Source organism: Chiloscyllium punctatum, chromosome 45 (genome assembly GCF_047496795.1).
Source record: "Chiloscyllium punctatum isolate Juve2018m chromosome 45, sChiPun1.3, whole genome shotgun sequence".
In the NCBI taxonomy this organism is placed as follows: Eukaryota; Metazoa; Chordata; class Chondrichthyes; order Orectolobiformes; family Hemiscylliidae; genus Chiloscyllium; species Chiloscyllium punctatum.
In genome coordinates, this window is record NC_092783.1 from 8339954 (window position 1) to 8362117 (window position 22164).

The 22164-nt window shown below is 39.3% G+C and overlaps 1 protein-coding gene across 8 annotated transcripts in view; it reads left to right on the plus strand.

The window, feature by feature from the left end:
* Nucleotides 1-22164, plus strand: part of LOC140467146 (neuron navigator 1-like) — a 641282-nt gene that overhangs the window by 564977 nt on the left and 54141 nt on the right. For all 8 annotated transcript variants that reach the window (XM_072563228.1, XM_072563227.1, XM_072563230.1 and 5 more), the window contains 5 exons: nt 1566-1589; nt 1903-1980; nt 3678-3761; nt 5368-5479; nt 11193-11314. In XM_072563228.1, coding sequence (XP_072419329.1) covers nt 1566-1589; nt 1903-1980; nt 3678-3761; nt 5368-5479; nt 11193-11314 — 420 coding nt within the window. The remainder of the gene's footprint in view (nt 1-1565; nt 1590-1902; nt 1981-3677; nt 3762-5367; nt 5480-11192; nt 11315-22164) is intronic.

Here is a 22164-nt window from a genome sequence, read left to right on the forward strand (position 1 = left end):
GCAATGTGTGCGGTACAGAGAACATTGCAATACTTCGTGGATTTGCTATTTTCTGTGATGAGAAAATGAATGAGTCTAGAGGCCAGTTGACCCATTAGGTTGGATTTAAGTCTTCTCTATGGTGAGAAAATAGCTGAGTAGGCCCACTTAATTTCAGGAAATGCTGCGTGTTTGTCTTCCATGGTGGATGGTGCCTAATTGTGACTTCTATTGGGTCTCCTCCACAGTATTGACAGGGATCCCCACCAGGTCTGTAACCAATGGGTGAAACCCCTGCCAGATCGATGAAAAAGCTCACTCATTGGATCATGTTGGTACTTAATATAGCTATCCAATTCATCTCACTGCCCTACTCTTTCCACATAACCTTTCAAAATTCCTCATGTATATCCTATTCTCTGTTGAAAGTTATTATTTTATTTGCTTTCATCATCCTTTCAGGCTGTGAATTCTAGATTGCACCAATTTGCTGTTTTAAGAAGACTTCTCCACATTAATAAACCTGCCTAACTCTCCTGAAATTTTTGCAATTCATTTGTCTTCTGGTCATCAATGCTCCTGTGAATGTAAAGTTTTTTTTTCTATTTCCTTTTTCAAGGTCTCAATCCATTCCCCCCCCCAACCCACTCTGCTCTAAGGCAAGCAATCTTAGGCTTGCAGCATTTTTTTCAACTATTGGAAAAGATCAAAAGGCATATGGGAGTTCTTCATAATAGAATAGCAGAAATCTAATGCCAGCACCTGAAATTTGGGGGAGAAGAATGTAATTCCTTAGTCTGAAAATTGCAGTAAATGTAGTCACTTTCTCTCATCTTTAAATCCCCCACTGGCAGCTATTGTGATTTATAGTAGTGAGATACTGTGTTTGGAGGAGAATGGTTAATACCCATCATGCCTCTATTGCTAACCTCCTACACAGCTATGAGTAATTGCCTTGGCCATTTGGTTGTCATGTGACAACCTCAGCAAACATTGTGGAGAGTATAACACTGCTTCTTGAAAACTGTTGTGTTGGTATGTTAGAGGAAATAAATGCAATTTGAATACAAATTGATTATCACAAAGAAGCTACTTTGTCAGACATTTCCTCGTTTTGAAATTTATATTGAGATGAACATTAAATGGACATGAATTCTGCAAGGAATATGATTATCTCTGACTCCATGTTATTATCAGTCTGAGAACTGCCTGTTTAAAAAGTCCCAGATTGTCTCATATTTGTGTGCATAATGCAACAAAATAATCACTGCAAAATGTCAATATAGAGACTGCAGTGTAGAGATAAGAGTTATGGCCTTTTCAGAAAAGAAGTATCTTTCCTGCACTTCAATAAACTAAGCCAGTCTTGCTTGATTTTGTGTACTGACATTTACTGTGTCAATACATTGAATATTGACTGCAGCTTGCTGTTGCTTTTAATTTCCTGAGCCATAAAATACATTCAGAGCTTGCGTGCTCCCTTCCAACATCAGCTGTATTTAGATGGAACATATCAACATTTAGAAGCCTTCCCCCATCATTAATTTGAGAGTTTGAATATAATGTTTTATTTTCCGTTCCTGCAGAGTGAAGACAAGGCCCAAGGAGAGGTAGGAGCATCCAGTGATTTATTGATTTGTTTCTGTGCAATGTAATAGGTAATGGAGATTTTGTTCATTAGCATGTTCATTTAAATATTTGTTCACCATCAAATGGACACATTCTTTACTCCTCCTTGTGCACATTAATGTAAAGTAGCAATTTATATCAATTTTTGGCTCTGCCAAGATCTTTTACTGGTAAGAGGAATCAGTATATCAAAAGTGTTTGCTTGACGAGACATATTGAAATAAAATCTGTCTTTCATTTGGTGTTTGCAATCTTATAAACAACTTGGAGTCAGTGTGGAAATATTTGTTGCAGCATATTCGCAAACTGCGTAGGGAACTGGAGTCTTCACATGACAAGGTTTCTGCACTTACATCACAACTATCTACAAATGTAAGTTGTTTCTTTGTACTTTCTTCACAGCAATGTTCTATTTAATAACCCACATCTGTTGTTGCATTTCTGTCAAAAGTAATGTGATAATTACTAAAGCCGTAGAGCAGTACACTATAACGAGTATTCAGGGTATTCTAGATTCTGATTTTGGCCAATATCATCATAATGCCCAGTAACAGTATCCATAGAAAAACAGACCACTAGGGTCCAGGCTAGGTTCCCTGTTAATGGTGGGGCAAGGTACCATGGAAGAATAGTTAATAACAAACCCCTCAGAAAATGAACAGGAGACGACATCACCGCAAATCCCAGAAACCCCATCCAAGACAAACATATATAGAAAGCAGGAGACAACAGCTTCGCCTCACTTGGAGGTCGCCACTGATGATGTTACCTAGCCAGGTAATGAAACATCTGGATATCAAACCTACAGCTCAGTGAGCAAACTTACACCCTAAAGTTAATAACTAATTAACAGGTTCTTATATCCTATGTTACTTCCTTTAAAACATCCACTCCAATGGGCACTAAATGCCTTTCAGCCAATGTATTACTCTTGTTGCATTGCAGTGAAACCTACTTTAAATATTTTTGTTTTCTTAATACCCACTATGCTTACTCTGTGCCTGTAATTCCAATACTTTATCCTGGGCAATTTTATTGACTGAAAAATGGTTCTCATGGTTGCAAAACCAGCCACAAGGACAACACATAAGCCCCTCCTCTTTGCACTTCTTCACTGTTTCATTTTAATATTTGGAATCTGTATTGGAATTTAATTCCATGAAGTGAAAGTTAATCTCAAAACAGTTGACAGAGTGAAGAATTAACTTTTGGTGTCCAACTTCCCAGCTGGAATAATTGGTTCATGAATGCTGACTACTGGACATTTTTGATCAGCAAGTGGGATGCTAACGAGACCTTGCTTTTCACATCAACTATGTGTCCCTGGTGCTGCTGGGCTGCATTCACAACCTGATGATACAATTGGCCCCTTGCTGAAATTACCATTTTTCAACTCCATGTGGGAGCATTGTCCATCTCTTTGCCCATGAAGGACCTGCCTGTTCTCATTCATAATCCAGACCATTTGCAGGTAAACTTTCTGCTCACTGATCTGAGGAAGCCAAAGTCCATTGTGACCAGTGGTATCTCGCCTAAGATCAGCAAATCATTATAACAGGGCGAGAATTGAATCAGAGTGCTTCTGTTCTGCACTTTATCAAGGCTTCAGTTTGATTTATTGTATTTATTTTGAACATATCCACACTTACAGCATCATGATCATCCCTTGCACCATATAATCCCTTCTTTACCAATTGTTAGCTCCAAAATTATATCATCCGTGAAGTCCTTAACAACATCGTTATGCTTTCTTTTACCATTTATTAACTTTTTGAAATGAAAGTTCGATGTATTTCAGTCACAATTTTTTTATTGATCTAAAAAAAATTATCAAAGAAAGGGTTACTCAACAAGTTATCAGGTGCACTGTACACTGAGTGCCCAAGGTATACCTGTGACAATTTGTTAACTATATGTCAAGGAATTCAGTTGAGTGGAGCTGGAACAAATTTAATTTTGAAAGCAAAACTAACTGTGGAAAATGTTTTTGAACATTTTAGAATGTGTTTCAGAAAAAGATAAATTAAAAAGTTGTTTTCTTTGGTTGTTTCTCTCCTCCTAATTTTTAGGCTCATCTTGTGGCAGCATTTGAACAAAGTTTGACGAACATGACATCTCGTTTACAGAGCCTCGCTTTGACAGCAGAGCAGAAGGTCTGTGAGAATCAAACTTGGTTGCCTCTAAAACCCAATCTTAGGTTTATTGACAAAATACCGGGTTGATGACATTAATGTCTAAGTAGAGTGCTGTGAAACCATAGCCAATAATCACTACTGTTTAAACTAAGACTACATCAGATCATTCCATCTACATAGATTGTAAAGTTTTACATTGTTGAGGCAGATTATGATCTCAGTTCCTAAGTACTCGTGTGTGGGAGTATACTGAGAAAGAGAAAGAAACTCGGTGGAGCATTACCATCTGTTCTATCATTTTGGCAGATGGTGCACAGCAGGTTTTTCTGCTGTAATAGGGTAAATAATACAGAACATTCATCGCCATAATGATATTTTGGATGCTGTGTCAACGTGGTATTTATAAATGAAAAGCAGGAAGACAGTTTCTGACATTACCATGAAAATCTAGAAAAGTACAATTGAGCACTGCACTGTATTTCAGTGGTGGACAGATGAACACCTCCAAGTAATGTAGCAACCGAGATTGCTTCTGAATACTGGTATAACTATCAATAGGAAACATGGTCCAGGCAGATATTCTAATATACCAACTTGGGTTTCTTCAATCTGATAAAAGCTTTAACAAGCAAAAATGGCATAAACTGTCTTGTTGTTAAGCTAACAGATTAAAAAAAACATATTTTGCTGTAACCCATCACTCAAGAACAGGAAATGGCTGGTGCAACATTGATACAGAATGGTCTATTTGTTGTACAAAATGGCAATTGCATTTTATGAACCAAAAAGGTTACATCTCAAAATGGTTGAATTGATTGGTGAATGACAGTTTATTATTTGCAGTCAGCCATCTGTAGTTTTTGAACAGTAATATTAATATTGCTGCTGAGACTATCTTTCCTTCTATTTTAAGAAAACAAAAGTTGCATTTGCATTTTTTTCTCAAGCAAAGAAACACAATGTTTTGGTTGAACACACCTTGTCTTCTATTTATAAGCTCATGCAAAGGTTTTATGGAAAAAGAAAAGAGAAACAATGAAGCAGATGGCTCCTACTTGACCTGGACACAGACTGAACCACGTTGAAACCAATAATTCAGAGCTGCTTTAAGGACGTTCCCACTGAGGGCATTGGAAGACGTGTACCTTCCTGCATTGTGCAACACTTAGACAATACACAGGCTTCACACAAGCATATCTGCAGCAAAGATCCTTTCATTTTTTTTGATCAAAATCTAATTAATATTTAAATTTCAGTAATAAGGACTGACGGTTAAAACTGATTTTGAGCAAAGTCTCTATAATACTGTTGCAAAACTCGGCAAGCGATTTCAGTGTTTCTTTCTCACTACAGATTTAAGCAAAAACATTTCAATCTCAGTTAATCATAACTTTTCTTTAATTAAATTATTCCCATACCCTGTACAGTAATTGGATTCTTTCCACTGATGTTCTGCATGGTGCTGTGTCTGTTGAATAGAAAGGTTGCAGTCAATTTATCAAAGATTAAATATTGCACACTATTTTTTATATAAGGTGGTGTTGTTTACTGATACTATTTTCAGGTTCAGCACTGTGATGTTTCTGTAAAGTTCTTCCTTTTTCTTTTGTTTAACTTCAAACAGGATTCGGAGTTATTTGATCTCAAAGAAACAATTGATATGTTGCATAAAAAGAATGCAGAAGCACAAGCTGTTATACAGGGAGCATTGAACAATCCAGACTTGACACCCAAAGGTAAGCTTTAATCTGTTAGTACAAGAACTGGACAATAGCTTCCCTTCAGTCACTAACCCTTAGCTAGCAAAGTGTTCTAATTCCCATGCTTCCTTACTTTTTATTCTTCTTTCTCCTTCTGTCTTTCTAAAATAGGCTATATTCACTGTAGAAAAACTGTTGTTAATTATGACTGGACAAACTCTCATAATTGTAGTCCAGTTGGCTTAATGTGTATGGTGAATATTTTCCCTCTTTAATTAAGGATGAAATTACTACATATCTAGAGGAAGTAAAGGTGACTAGAAATGATCAAGATTGAGTTCATAAAGAAGGACTGTGCTTGACAAACCCCATAAGGAATTTGGCGAACAGAAGTGCTGGATAGGAGAAATGCAGTGAAAATGATATATTTGCCCCTGGAGTGTAGCAACTCGTCAAAGATTTTCAGAAGGCTATTGATAAAGATTCAAGACTATGCAAGAGGGAAAAGATATCTTTTCAGAAGGGAGGACTTTAAAAATAGAACTTAAGAATATTTTCTCAGTAATTGGAACTAGTAGGATGTACTCAAAATGGCTTTTTCTCTTGGGCTTATTAACATGATAGGAGACATGGCTTATAATTCTGAGGACTAAAGGAAGATAAAGGTAGTATAATTGTTATGGTGGAATGAAAGAAATAGGCATATGGAATTTGGTCAGAGTGTGCACAAGTTGCCACATTTTGGGTGGGGGTAGGAAAATGATTGATAAAACCATTTCTCCATGTAGCTAAAGTCATTTGCATGCACCAAAAAAAGAACAAGTTTTATGCTGGTTTAAAACTTAAAAACAAAAGGAATATTGAAATGTAAAGGTAAATCTTTATAAAATCCAATAAGATCATTGTCTGTGTCCTGGGTCCAGGTGTAGTTTCACAAAAGGAATGTTGAGGCAACAGGACACAAAGCAGCTTTTCCAGCATGCTACCAGAGGTGAGGCAAAACAATTTAAAAAAATTCAAAATTGAGTCTTATATTGCAAGTGATTTAAAAAGTGAGTAAATAGCGCTCTTAACTGTAGTGAAGAGATATGACTGAGTCAAAAGGATTATACCATTTCTAGTGAATGAAGTGTCTTGATGAAGTCTCCAGCGATATGATCAAATTTAACAACATGACACAGAGGAAATAAGGTGTGGAAGGATTAGGAACAAAGACCATGTTGACATGTTCAATGATGAATGCAATAGAGTACGCAAGGAACAGCATCAGGCATTCCTGAAAATGAAGTATCAACCTGGTACAGCTACATCACAAGACTACTGTATCCTAAGCAGTGTAGGCAACATGCAATAGTCAGAGCTAAGTGATCACACAACCAATGGATCAGATCTAAATTCTCTAGTCCTGCAACATCTACTTTTGAATTGTGGTGGTCAACTAAACAACTCAATGCAGGAGGGAACTTCACAAATGCCCGCAGTGATGGGAGTAACCAGCATGTCAGTGGAAAAGGTGCAAGTATCTTTTAGCCAGAAATGCCAATGATAAATCACAGCTTCCTCCCAGGTTCCTCAGCATCACAGTTGTCAGTCTTCAGCCAGTTGGATCAAATTCACCTGATATCAAGAAACAGCTTAAGTTGCTGGATACTGACAATGTGCTGGTGATTGTATGCAAGATTTCAGCCCCTAAGGTAGCCTTGTTTCTTACTAAGCTGTTCAATACAGCTACATCACTGGGTTCTACCCTGGAATGTCAAACATAGGTCAAATATATCCTGTTTACAAAAAAGCAAGACAAATCTAAAGCCACTAATTACTGCTAAGCTGTCTGAGCCAGTATTTATTGCCCATCTTTATGTTGCTGATGGTAATGAGCTGCCATCTTGAACTGCTGCCATCCTTTCTGTGTAGTTGCACCCTTAATGGTGTTAGGGAGGGAGTTGTAGGATTTTGACCCAATGCCAATGAAAAGTTAGCGAGAGTCCCAGGTCAAGGTAATGTATGGTTTACAGTGGAATGTGCTTTCAGTGGTTTTACCATACATCTGCTGTTTTGGTCCTTGATGGTAGAGGTTGTAGGTTTAGAAAATACTGTTTGATGATCCAGCAGGAAGCAAATTTAAGTAATAAAATGATCCATTTAATTTGGTCTTCAGTATTTCAACATTGGTGAACTGAGCCCCGGAGCCACTCCCTTGCGCTCCCCTGGATGCAGAGTGAAATAACTCCACACAGGCCAATATCCCATTACTAAGTCTCCCTTTATCTACCCATGGAAAGTCCTTGTCACTTCTCCAGCTCCCTCAGAGCCAGCCGTCAGAGTGTCAGAAAGCGCCAATCAGGGAACTCATATTCTGAGAGGTCTACCTGGCCGACCTCATTACAATCATTACAGGGAGGCTATCAGCTGCATGCAGTCGCGATGGCCCCAGCAACTAGATCAGCGGGCTTTCAATGGATTTATACTTTTATAGGTTTAGTAGTTTCTTTAGCCTTTCTCATGAAGGCTTTAAGGCTTTTGCACACTTCAGCAGTGGCAGCATTATAGGTGGGGCTGCACACTTGCCCATTCCTCTCAGTTAGCAAGTTTGGCAGCAGCAAATTCATCAGTTGCCATTGGTACAAATGAGGTGGAATTCCTGTCATCCTCCTGCATACTTTTGACACCTGAATATTGTCCAATGTTGGTCCCTGCCTTCAGAAGTAAAATTCTGTGAAGTGTTGAGGAAACCATTTTTAAAGCTGTAAATTCCACTGCCCACATTGCCTGTTGTTGGGATGTTAATATTGAGAGTTATCATATGCTTCCCTGCTTTTGTTATTCCTGCTATAACAGATCCTCTGGGCAAAGTTTTCTCCTTCCTGGTGTGGTGAGAGTAATGGCAAGTAAGGTCTCAACGTAGGGAGAGAAATCAGATTCTTAATGTGAAAATTAAGACATATTTTCCTGAGCCATAAATGGCAACTTTGCAATTTACTCTTCAACAATACCTAAGTTGATTCTGTGTATTTGCATCTCATTAAAACCCCACCTCAACCTTGTTATAGCCCACTTCCAAAACACCTCCCCTGAGAAAGTAAATGATGCAAAACCTGACATGTAAAACTGAGTGGCTAGCAGGCAGCTGCAGCTTACTGAATTGCTGTCCCAGTCATCATGCAACTGTTTCATCTGCTCAATGTTCCTATAGACGGCCATTCTCCTCAACCACTCATCCACACCATTTCGCATCAGAGAACCACTACCAGCATCATTATGTCTGTTATTGGACTCGCAGCACTCGGTCAGACCCTTCAGCATTTTACTCTGGAGCTGACACTGATAACTCACATATTTCATGCCAGGTCCCTTTGCATACGCACCTGGTGTGTCTGCACAGGTTTTTTTTTGTGCTGATATGATACACAGCATTTTCGCACTCTCTGCCTTGTGTACTTCTGGGAAGCTGCCAGTCTCTCTCTTTTCTTTTTCTGGGTAATAGTGCTTTCTTCGTGCACAAGGTGTTGAGCAGTGAGTTACTGTCTGCCACCCTGTGCTATTTAACATAACTTGTTCGCACAAATGGTGAGGAAGGCAGCTTGTGACAATACAGAGCATTGAACAGTGAATCTAGCAACACAGACAGGAATCAACTTGTCCCTGTATAGGACGATGCTATCTCAGATTCAGAGCTGCAGCATGTGCCAGCAGCTTATTCGGCAAACACTTTGCAAGAGCTGCAAGCAAATGGCCAAGTGTAAAAGTCAAAAGGGATTGTGATGATACTATAGCTTTAAGAGGTGCTTTTTGTCATTTTTTTTTAATGAAGAGAGATTGAGAGAGAGATGGCAATCAGTCTGTTCCAAGCCAATAAAGTAAGCAGCTTGTGAGGCCTTGGGTTTTCTTCCATTGGAAAAATAGAAGTAGCATGAATGTGTGGGGTCGAGCTCCTACAGAATTTTAGTTTAGCTTTGAATAGCAGTTGGGGTTTTGAAGTTGCTGTGCACCTAAAAGCTTGGGTTCTCGATCTCTGCTAGAATTTTCTCTTGATGCTCTTCCCTCCTGGACTGGAGAAACTAAGCATGTGCGGCAATCTATTTTACTGAATTTGCCTTTGCTAAGGGTGTGTTTATTACTGTATTGGAACAGTTCTTGTTTAGGAGTTAAACAATCTGTTATTCTGTTAAGTTTTTCAATAAAATTAACCTGGACCAATTCTTATTTCATTTGTTTGTATTTTAACTGTAGAACAAGAATAAAGTGTGTTTTGCTTAAAACCAAGTAGTGTTACCAATCAGATTACATCTGGAACACAGTACCTTACGTTTGCCTTTTGATAAGAAAAAGTTAGGGTCTAGGCCATCCCCTTTGTATATTTATTGGTTGGGGGGGGGACGCTGTTAGTGTGATCCATAACAGGAGCCTTAGTGGGTTAAAGGGATTTGTAAGTTGGGAATGTACCATCTCAATCAGTGAGTTTGTCCTATTCAAGCCCTGGGGTGTTGGCCACAGTCAGCCTTGCAGATCATGAAAGGAGTAAGTAAATTACAAGTAGGTCATTCAGAAAGCTGTTGAGACATCAGACCAAGAGGTGCAGTTTTTACCCTGCAGTGAGACAAAGAAATTAAGTATAATGGGAGTGAATGCAAGAGCAGTTAGTGGTCATGCGTGAACAGGAGACACAGTGACAGTGAGGGGGTAGGAAGTGCAGAGGGCCAGTACAATTAGTAACTGGACACGGAGGTGGGTGTGAGCCCTTCAGTGGACATGGTGCGTGCAATACTGATGATTGTAGTCCCTCAGCCTTGGTAAGATGCATGTGCTGAGTTAGACGTAATAAGTGCTGGTTGTGAGTATGAGGTAGTACAAAGGACTGTGGCACTTACCTTGGGCGGGTTGCAGGTGATCATTGATCATCTTGTGGTATTACTACAGGTCACAACTCTGTCTTATGCCACTGTCTAGGCCGGCTGTGTCTGTTGGCATGACAGTCAGCAGTGCAAAGAATTGACCTTCTCTTCACCACCAGATTCCTGTCCTTGAAGTGGAGAGCTAGCTTGTCTTTCATTTAAAATGTTTGCAGACTCAAAGGACCTCACTTCAAGAGGTAATTCCTGTCTTGCAATATCTGAAGTGGTGCACAACTTATAATCTAAAATATGGTAACAAAGGTGTGTGACTCCATCAGTCTCACCAGTAATGAGCAATTCTCTGACCATGTGACCATGTAAATTAATGAAGTGAAAAGTGAAAGGACATGTGAGAAATTTCACTCTGGCTCATGGCAGACCTGGGCTAGAAAGTTCAGTCCTTAGTGTGTGGTCTATAATTCAATTGGAAATCAGAAACTAAACAAATCCTCCCGCTATGCTTAAACACGTTGCCACGCATCATAACAACAGAAAATATTGCTTACAAACTGTGTATCTTTGTTAATGCAAAACCCTACACAACAGTAACTTTAATTACAGTCTAGCATTTTATGGCTTAACTTGAGCTATGTTAACTGGACTAAATGCCAAAATATTTCTGAAACTTAACTCACCAGCTGAAATGTGAATTTGTGTGTCAATTATCTTATTACATTGAATGATCTCAGAAAAGATTGATTGAGATTTTGGTTTAACATATCTTTCTAAGATTTTGGTAAAAGAACAAATGTTAACTATGGGATAAATGAGAAATATTCGAAATTTCCCTTGAAAAGCATCTACTTCGTCAACAGATAGCTGTAACGTGCTTCCAATATATCATCATCTTTTAACAGAATTGCGTATAAAAAGGCAGAATTCATCAGACAGTATCTCCAGTCTCAACAGCATAACAAGCCATTCCAGCATAGGGAGTGGTAAAGATGCTGATGCCAAAAAGAAGAAGAAAAAAAGCTGGGTAAGTTCGTGCATTTCTCTTTACGTGAAGGTCAAATGTGATACATTTGACACCTGTCTAGATTGACTGCTCATACACAGAAAGTGTACCCTCTGCTGTTTGTGTCACCAAGTACAGCCATGTGTAAAACCCATTCATTTTGGATAATAACCTGCCACCGGAGCTGGACATTTTAGAAAATGCTCATGCTGAATTATTTTATGGAACTGGGTAACACTGAGCTTCAGGAGCTAGTAAATTGGTTCCAGTCTCTAAGCTGATGTCATTCATATCAAAACATTAACCATTTTCTCAGGCTATTGTGCACAGCTGTGGTATGAAAACAGATGTCCTGCTGCAGTCTATTAAAATTGTGTCTTGATGTCCCAAAAGATATATCAGCATCTTCCAAAAAAAATTCAATTGTTGTCAATGTTTATGTAAGAGCACATAAAGAAGTAATATCTTTAAGCTCTACTTTCTACATGAACATTTTACAGGGTGAAATGTATAATTGATAATACATGAAACAACATTTTGTATATTGATTTGATTATTAAACAAATGTGAGTAAAATCTGTAATAACACCCTGCAGCCTAAAAAAAACAAGTTTAAACCATATCAAGACAGAGTATGTAAAACGAAAAAGAGAATCACCGTAAAGTAAAATACTGCAGGTTTTACAAACAAAAGTGAAAAATGGCACATAATGTTAGCTCATCCTTCTGGACATTGATTCTTCCTCAGGAACAACCGCAATCTGGATTTAATGGAGGTGACAGGGTCTCCTCTACCTGTTGGAGAGCCTTGACTTATCTCTTTTAAGAAAACCTGCCAAATGTTATCCCTCTCAGGCACTTAATTGGACAGCCTGGGTCTTCCCAAGGAACCAAGAACCGACACCATGATTAGAGAGGGCATCTGGGTATCTTTGGGTCAGCATGGACAAGATGGGCTTAATGGGCCTTCTGTGCTGTACCTTTTCTATGGGTCTAGGTCCTGAATGCCAACAGCTGTCAGCCAAGCAAAGGCTAGGGAGGCAGTGATTGTTGTTTAAATGTCCTGTCTGAGGGCTAGGGTTGTTGCTGAGTCTCAATCCACTGATGTAGGATGGGGAGTTTGTTTTACCTCCCTCTGCATGAGAAGTCACCCAATCACCACTGGATTAATGCCAACAACTAGTTGATGCTTTTAAAGGCCTCAGTTGATAGCCAGGCAGAAATAACATTTGTGAGGCCTACTGCTGTGAACTTAATCAGTGCCTGGGCGATGACATTATATTCCACTCTATATGAGTGATACTAAGAAAACATAATTCTTAATTTACTGTTGCATGCTTGAGAAGAAAGAAAAATCTTTAGTTTAGAACACATCTGTCACATTTTGATGAAAATGACACGTGAATGAAACTTCTTAATTCATTCACTTAAATAAAGTTGCAGATCTGATTAAACAACTACTCAGTATTGCTATACCACTCCAGACTAGAATTGTGATGTCAGTAAGAGTTAACAATAATTTATTAAGGTTATTACTTTTAAACATTCATGTTTTATACTGTCAACTACATCTTTAAAGGCATGCAGCGAAGTGTTTATATTTAGCCCGTCAGAACTCTAGAAATTCCCTCTATGCTGCTCAGTTTCTTACTCCTCTCATGGTCTCCACTAACACCATAATGTTAAAAGGTACCCTTAATGTGGAATGTGACTGAGATGCATGATTATAATATCGATGCCATATCAAATAGCTTCAAACAATATTTTGAAAGATACCTATGTTTGCCCATATAATTTCATTTTAATAATAAAATTGACCTTTTCTGTTTTACATTATTGAAATGAATCCCATATGCATAAATTTTGGTCTTAGTTCACTTAAGCATTTCCAAATGTCAGATTTTCCAGGCAATTGGGAGAGTGATTTGAACTGATCATGTCATTAAGTGCACACATCAAATTTTGGTGTGGATTTCTAAATCATCATACAGAAACACAAATTGAGTTGCCACCAACATTTGAAACCCTTCCCTTTTTTTTTCTTTTCCAATCTAATTGCTACTTGTTTAAATGATGGGTGCTGTCGCTGCTTCTAATGATGGGTTTGTGGAAATTGGGGGTTACCTAATTTTCCAAGGAGCGTGAGAAACCAAAGTATCTTCAATAAAATTTATTGCAGAGTAGACCATCCTTACCAAGTTTTGTCAGCTTTATACTACTGCTCTTGCCAGTAATTCCTGCAAGGCCTTACAACTGAGAACATAACTGGCCCTCATATGGGAGATCTTCTTGCATTTACATCTAATTAATGGAACAAACAAATGCAGCAGGTATCAGAGCATTAAGTAAATACCTATAGCAGACATCTTCTGATTTTCTGTCATTCATTTAACTCAATGAACTTTGACATGTTTTGATATATCTGCTTTTCTAATATGCCAAAAGTTCCAGTATGTCTGGGCACAGACTCAGAACCTTGCCTCTGCTTATGCTTTTGAAAAAGCAAATTAAGTTAACATTTCATGCAATCCCTCGTAACCTTCCAATAGATGCTAGCATTTGCCTTACAACTAAGATTTGAACCTTTGCAGAAATGTGATTAGTTTGAGATTTCCTTAATTTAGAAGCAACATCTCTGAACTGCACACAAATTAAGTTGCTGATCTCCATCAAATTAGAAATGTCCTTCAAATCATAGTTTCCTTTTTTTTGTTATGATCAGGTGAGCCAGGGTAGAATTGGCTCCTTACTTTTCAGTCTTCCTAGTTGACAATGACACACAATATTCCCAGTGCTTGAATGACATGGTGAGAAATTTGGAAAAGGAATTCAGGCATGTTATCCAAAAGGGCTTTCTTTTCATTAAGACCAAAAACGTTGCAATTTCCAACTGAGACCTGGATCTTAAGACAAGATTCTCAGTAGTGTGCAATAAGAAGTTCACTAACATGGATATTCGCTTATTGTCACCATCATTATTGGTTAACTTCATTGGTTTAACTCATTTGTACGCAGTCTCCTTTTGCCCACCTGCCAGATAAAAATTAGACACCAAGAATTCCTGACATACAAGTACCTGCCAACCCCAGATCTCTCTTGGACACCAGGCACCACCAAGACACACTTCATGGGTACTGATTGCACACATCTTATGTCCACAGACCTTGGTATTTGATATGTACCCGTTTCCACGCATCATGATGGCACATTTCCAAACCACTTGCAACATGTTGCTGCACTTCGATGCTGCCCTCTGGAGTTCACCAACATCTCTCATTGGAATGCTGCCGCAAAGATGCTGTGCATGCTGGGACAGACACAAAATGGACCAGACAGGACCTCAGGGCTGCTAACCCTCTCTTTTAGCTAACTCACTTAATGCCTACCTCAGTGTTCAAAGTATTCCTCCCTTGTCTTTCCTATTTGCATTTTCTCCCTTCGATGCTCACAGGACTTCCATCTTGCCTTGCTGTTTCATATGGACACAAAGCCAGGTAGCCTGGCATGGTTTTCAGCAGTTATCTGTCAATGGGGGGGAGGTGTTGGGGGGGAGGGAGACATTTTGCTTTATACCAGCACCATGTGCCAGCTTTGCATTTACCATTGTAATTGCGTGTGCTTCAAGTAAGGTGATGAGGTGTCTTGAGTGAGTGGGCTAGAGCAGAGGCCATGCAAGTTTAATATTGGGTGGTTTGGAATGAGTGAAAACGAGAGAGGGAAGATTAGATTAGATTAGATTCCCTACAGTATGGAAACAGGCTTTTCAGCCCAAACGTCCACACTGACCCTCCGAAGAGTAACCCAACCAGACCCATGCCCCTACTCTGTATTTACCCCTGACTAATACACCTAACACTATGGGTAATTTAGCATGGCCAATTCACCTGACCTGTACATCTTTGGATTGTAGGAGGAAACCGGAGCACCCGGAGGAAATCCACGCAGACATGAGGAGAATGTGCAAACTCCACACAGACAGTTGCCTGAGGCAGGAAATGAACCCTAGTCCCTGGCACTGTGAGGCAGCAGTGCTAACCATTGAGCCGCTGTGCCGCCCATGTGTTGCTTTTAACAGCGGTAGCACACGAGCCTTGGTGGGAAATGGGTGTAGAGCAGAGGTCAAATGAGTGGGAGGTAACACATAGAGGTAGTGTGATTTTCCCTGGCAGAGCGGAGGAAGTCATCAACCTTCTTCCTATGCTTCCCCTGTTTTTTCATAACTCTGGAGACTGCACTGATCCTGATGGTACCATTGACTGGATTGGCATGGTCTGTTGTCATGGCATCCTCTGCTGGTCCTGAGGGAAGAACACATCACTCCTCTCCATGCTATCTACCAAGAGATCCAGGTGCCTATGCATGGTAGTGTGCCAATCTCCCCTTGACTGCCACCTCTGAAGTGAATGTCTCCATATGTGCTGGGCAGCTCCAGACTGCCAGTGACTGACTGACTGACTGACTGTGTGACAGCCTGTGAGATTTGATAACAGGTATCCCAGAATATCCCAGCAGCAATGAGTACTTCTGCCTATGGCAAAGTAGAGAATCAGAATAGCATCAAAATATGGTGGGTAGTTAATGGAGTGAGTTTGGGATGATCGCTCAGGAATACTCACTCAACCTCATGGAAAGAAACTCAATTAAAATAATCCTTGGCTTATTTCTGGTTAAAACATAGCCCTATGATTTTGTAGAACAAGGCTAGAACTCTCTTTAATAAACATGCAGTTCTTTGATATTTACTGTAATGGTAAGGAGGCAATGGCCTGGTGGTATTATCACTGGATTTTAGTCCAGATGCCCACGTAATGTTCTGGGGACCCGAATCCCACCACAGCAGATGATGGGATGTAAATGTAATAAAAGTCCTAAATTAAGCATCTACTGATGATCTTGAATCCATTGTTGATTGTCAGAAAGACTCATCTGGTTCACTAATGTCCTTTAGGGAAGGAAATTGCCTTCCTTACCTGGTCTGGCCTGGAATCACAGCGATGTGTTTGACTTTTAACTGCCCTCTGAGCAATTAGGGATTGGCAGTAAATGCTGACCTAACCAGCAACACCTTCACCCCCTAAATGAAGTTTTTAGAAAGCCAATTCCAAGTTTTTCTTGAATGAAGGAAATAACAGGCTTATTATCGAACTAACCCCAAGTAAAATAACAGACTGCGTCTAGTATACATACATACAGGTATAGAGTTAGAGGGATAATATCCAGTACAAAAGAAAGATAAATCAAAATATAATTTAAGGTCTTTGGTTCCCTTGAGGTATGAGGTTTTAACCTGAGAGCACAGATGATTAGCAGTGTCTTGAATCAACATTATCCATGAATATTGTAGATCTCTAAGTTCTCCATTACCAGCAGTTCCTTTCCAATTTGTGTTTTACTAGGGCTGTGTTCTTTGAAAGGCAGAGAGAGAAAAAGCACTTTCTCAAATTCTGCAAACACAAATCCATTTCCACTGCTGTACCAAATGCAGTTCTGTGAAATACTGGCTAGTTTGTTGACATCAATGCCTGAGTTCATTTTTTTTCAGCTTGATAATTGCGCATGACATCTTTCATCTCCAATATGTGAAACTTATCATACAGGTATTAATCAAAATAGATTAGATTAGATTAGATTAGATTACTTACAGTGTGGAAACAGGCCCCTCGGCCCAATAAGTCCACACCGACCCGCCGAAGCGCAACCCACCCATACCCCTACATTTACCCCTTACCTAACACTACGGGCAATCCAGCACGGCCAATTCACCCGGCCTGCACATCCCCGGACCGTGGGAAGAAACCGGAGCACCCGGAGGAAACCCGCGCAGACATGGGGAGAACGCGCAAACTCCACACAGCCAGTCGCCTGAGGCGGGAATTGAACCCGGGTCCCTGGCAGTGCTAACCACTGTGCCACCGTGCCTCTCATGTTTTTAAATGCAGTGAGCACAGACCCAACTTATTCAACCTCTCCTCATAAGCCAACCCCTCCATATCCAGGAACCTTGCCTGGCCCCTCTGCTCATGTATCTTCCCTTAGCTAAGAGACCCAAAATTGTTCCTAGAATTCCTGCTGTCATCTGATTACTGCCTTGTACAATTTTGGCAATGCCTCCCTAATTTTATGCACCGTTCCTTTTGAAGTAATGGCTTGTATTCTATTTGCCTTCTCTATTACCCTCCAAACTTGTATGCTAACTTTTGTGATTTATGTATGTGTAATCCCAAATGTCTCTTACCTTTGGTTTTCTATAGTCCTTCTCCATTTAAAAAATATTCAGCTCCTCTGTTCTTGTCATGGCACATAACTTCACATTTTCTCTCACTATATTCCATCTGCAAAATTTTGTCCACATAGGCGATGGTGACCTTTTCATGCCTAGTTGGTGAACCACATCTTTCCCAAAATATTAATTTCAGTTCAGATTATTTTGTCTATTTCACATTGACTTCATGAATTTTGCCTAAACTGTGTGTTTATCTGATCACTGTGACCATTTAAGTCAATGGTTTTTCATTTTTAGAACTGTATTGGTCTATGAAAGTCCTTGGTGTTGAAGTCAGATGACATAATTTAAGTATCAGTAATCCAGATTTAACAAATGGGGCTGTAATGCAGTGTGAATATCAAGTCAACGTGAAATCCAATTGTGCTTCCAAAACTTTCACTAGTAACTAAGTAATTTAGTAAAGGAAAAGTATCATATTTTTAAAAATATGGTTATAGTTCAGAGAAATGATTATTAATGGGCAAATGTTTTTCAATCAAAATTATAGTAGACAGTTAAATCTCATAACCAAAGAACCAAACTTCATTTGGATTAATGAAATACATGCTCAGGGTAACAAGTATTGCTTTGTTCTTCCTCCCATGCTGACACAAACTTTTTTTCAGGTTTATGAGGTAAGTGCTCTCAATATGTCAACCATGTGAGGAAATCGCATAATACATCCAATCTGGATGAATGCCATTCACTGACATCTGAATCCATCAGACCCATCAAGACTCTTAAAGCACTTTGAACTACTTTCACAATTCAGCAATAGTATATATCCCTGTGGTTTAATAACTTGTTATTTATGTATCATAGCATTTCATTATTGACTGCTTTGTAGCTTTGTGCAAAATTTTTGTTATTACTGGTTTTGGAATTGCCATGACTACCATTACCAGGGTATTAATTCCACATTACTAAGTTGTGAAATTTAAGTAATGAATGTGATTGTATTTCATAACAAGTGCTTTAAGAGTAGGTATAACCAATATGTATGAATTATATGCATTCATTGCTATCACTGAACAGAGTGAATTGGATATTTCAATAATGATATATTTGTTGCACTCTGTTTGCTGTTTAAGGTAATTTCACAGTTAGGGCTGTCATGAATGTCTTGTGTTAAAACTGTATTATTTTATTTCTGACCTTCTTTGAAAACAAAGGTCTGAATTTTCAATTAATTTTCTCAGCCGTTGCTGTGTTCCCGCAAAGTACATATTTACAGCCCTTGCATGGCTTAAGATAAAATAAACAGAATCTATCATGAGAACAAATAAATACATTTGCAATGTGATCATAATTCCAGGATAAGCAGGGTTACATAAGAAGTGGACAAGGCCATTCAGCCTTTCTAGCCTTTTCCACCATTCAGTGAGATCATGGCTGATCTGTGGCCCGTATCCCTTCATACAAATTTAAAACTAACAACCGATTTAGTATCAGCTGCCATTTGTGGAAGAGAACTCCAAACTTCCTCCACCCTTTATGTATAGGCATATTTCCTAACATCTTTGGGTTGGATCAATTGAGGGGACAGGAGCTTGATGTCAGGAGGAACAAACGTCCCCATGAAAACCAACAAATATTGTTGTGAAGATATTTAGTACCTTCCTGAGGCTGTCTCCACCTTATCACAACTTCTGGGTTTACTGTGCCCTGGGATTCACAGTCGGCCACAGTTAAACCTGCAAACCAAGTTGATGAGTGTGGATGCCTTGATTTAAGCCATCCAGAGTGCAAACTCACCTTCTGGAGCTGATTTAACCCCTTGACCATTGGTCCTGCCTCAGTAAGAGCTGACCAGTTTAAGGCTGACACACTTCCATCTTTTGCTCACCCATGTTAACATTTTCCATCAGGATCTTTAATTCCTTTAGAATCAATAGTCCAGGAAAATATAAACAAACATTTAAAGAGATTTGCATTAATTCAGAGAAAGGAACAGAACAAAGGATAAACCAAGAAACTACAGGCCTGTCAGTCTAAGTGGTTGGTGGGCTCAGTGGTGGGGAATCTATTGGAAGCAATGCAGGGAGACAGATTAATCTACACTTGGAGAGGCAAAGATTAATCAAGAACAGCCAGCATGGTTTTAATGGGAGGTCATGTCAGATCAACTTGATTGAATGTTTCGAAGAGGGAAGGTTCTTGAAAGGATCCCACCTGGGAGACTGATAGCAAAGGTAAGAGCCCATGGAGTCTAAGGATATTTGGCTAATTGACTGACGGGCAGGAAGCAGAGCGTGTGGGTGAGCTGTGTTTTTGTGACTGGAAACATGTGTCTAGTAGAGTTCCACAGGGATCAAGTGAGGTACTTGGTATTTATGGTATACAAAAATGACTTAGTCTTGAATGTAGAAGAGTTGATCAGTAGGTTCACAGATAATATGAAAATTGGTCAAATGGGAAATAATGACAAGGATAGACTTAAAGGAGGATATAGACAGTCTCGTCAGATGATCAGCGGTAAATGGAACTCAATCTGGATTAATGTGAGGTAATGTAGTCAGATAGGACAAACATGGCAAAGGAATACATGATGGACAGTCAGACCCTGGGAATCCCCAAGGATCAGAGGGATCTTGATATGCAAGTCCACTAGTTCTTTAAGGTGGTAGGACAGGTAAAGTGGTCGAGAAGGCATATGGAATACTTGCTTTTATTAGCTGACATATAGAGTTTAAGAGCAGGGAGGTAATGCTGGAACTGTATAAAAAAGTTATATCATTTACAGCTAGAACACTGTGTGCAGTTCTGGAATCCACATTATAGGGTGGATGTGAGAGCGCTGGAGAGGAGATTTATCAGGATGTAGTCTGGGCTGGAAAGTTTCAGTTCTGAAGAGGGATTGGATAGACTGGGTCTGTTTCCCTTGGAGCATCAGAAGCGGAGGAGGAACGTAATTGAGATGCGTAAAACAGAAGAACATAGAAAGGAAGAAATGTTTCCCTTTACCGGAGAGATCAATGACAGGGGCATTGATCTATGTTAAGGGCCAGGAGGTTTTGAGGAAATGTCAGAAACATTCTTTTCACCCAGAGAGCATTGGGAATCTGGAACTGTCTGCTTGTAGGTCATGGTAGAGGCAGAAACACTCATAACTTGTAAAAAGCATTTAGACATGCATTTGCAAGGCCAAAACATAAAAGGCCCTGGAGCAGATGCTGGAAAGTGGGATTGGACTCAATAGACCGAAGGGCCTTTCTCTGTGCTATAGATCTCTGACTATAACCGACAGAAATTTATAAAAGGCACATTGTGATTTGGCCTGTATGGTTGATCTTGCTTCATGAAGTTACAGAGAATGTTGATGGATATTTTATCAGACCTTTTGATAAAATTTCACAAAAAAGATGGCTACCTAAACTGGGGTACAGTTTAAATGGGGAGGTCATTGTCAGCTTGGATAAATTTTGGGTTGAGGACAAAATAAAACATAGTCCTGATAAATTATTGTCTGTGTTTCAGATTGAAGAATGATGTCATGATCCACAAAGAGTGGGTCCTGCAACCACTGGTTTTTAACACAATATATAATTGGTTATTGGAATATAAAGTAAAATCTCAGAACTTTATGATGACTGCATAAATTCACATATTAGCGAGTCAGCTAGACAAATAGAAGGTAGAATCCAGTACAGCAGGGCGAGACAATATAAACTTAATATCATAGTTCTAAAAAGTGTGCAGATGCAGAGGGAGTTGAGGTCTATTTGCATTGATCCTTAGCAATGGTAAGGTAATACAGTAATTTACAAAACATTGGCTATCATGACTAAAGCTGCCTGGCCTGCTGTGTTTTTCCAGCACCACATTTTTCAACTCTGGTCTCCAGCATCTGCAGTCCTCACTGTCTCCTATCATGACTAAAGCCATTGAATAAACAAGCAGGAATATTGTGTTAAAACCTTAAGAATGTCTGAGTAGATCACAGGCAGAGTATTGTTCCAGCCTAAGGGAGGGTAGAGGGAAGAGACCTGACTATTTATTGTGACTACTGTTTCTGGTAGCACTGAAGGGGCAGGACAGCTACTGGCTATCAGGGTGATCAGCAGCTCTCTGAACTAGCTGTGATCTGAGGCAATTACATCTCTAGAGAAATTAAATATGTTGTGGCTTCGTAGCCATGCACTGGTTGGCTCATTCACTGATCGTACCATTTTTACACTGGCCACAGAGTGTGGAATACAACAATGATTAGTGATCAAGAGGGGTTATGGAATCCTTTCAGCATCAGTTATGTAGGTACTTGAAGGAATAAGAGCAATGGAAGAGAATAGGCACATTGGAATAATTTACACAGGGTGAGGATAAAGACCAAATGGACTAGCTGAGCTGAATGGCTCGTTTTGTCATAATTTGTATGAATGTGTTAATTAAGTTTGACAACAAATTGAATATGTATAAAATGTTGTAAATTTGGGTTTGTATGAATATGGTAATTAATGTGATATCATTTCATTAATTTGCAAACTGCATTAAGCTACATGGAGTGAGTAACTGATTTAGTGAATCACTAATTTCTATATTTTAGTGAATAATTAAGCTAATTATAAATGAGAGTAATTAATGTATTCAATGGCAAGATGATGTAAAG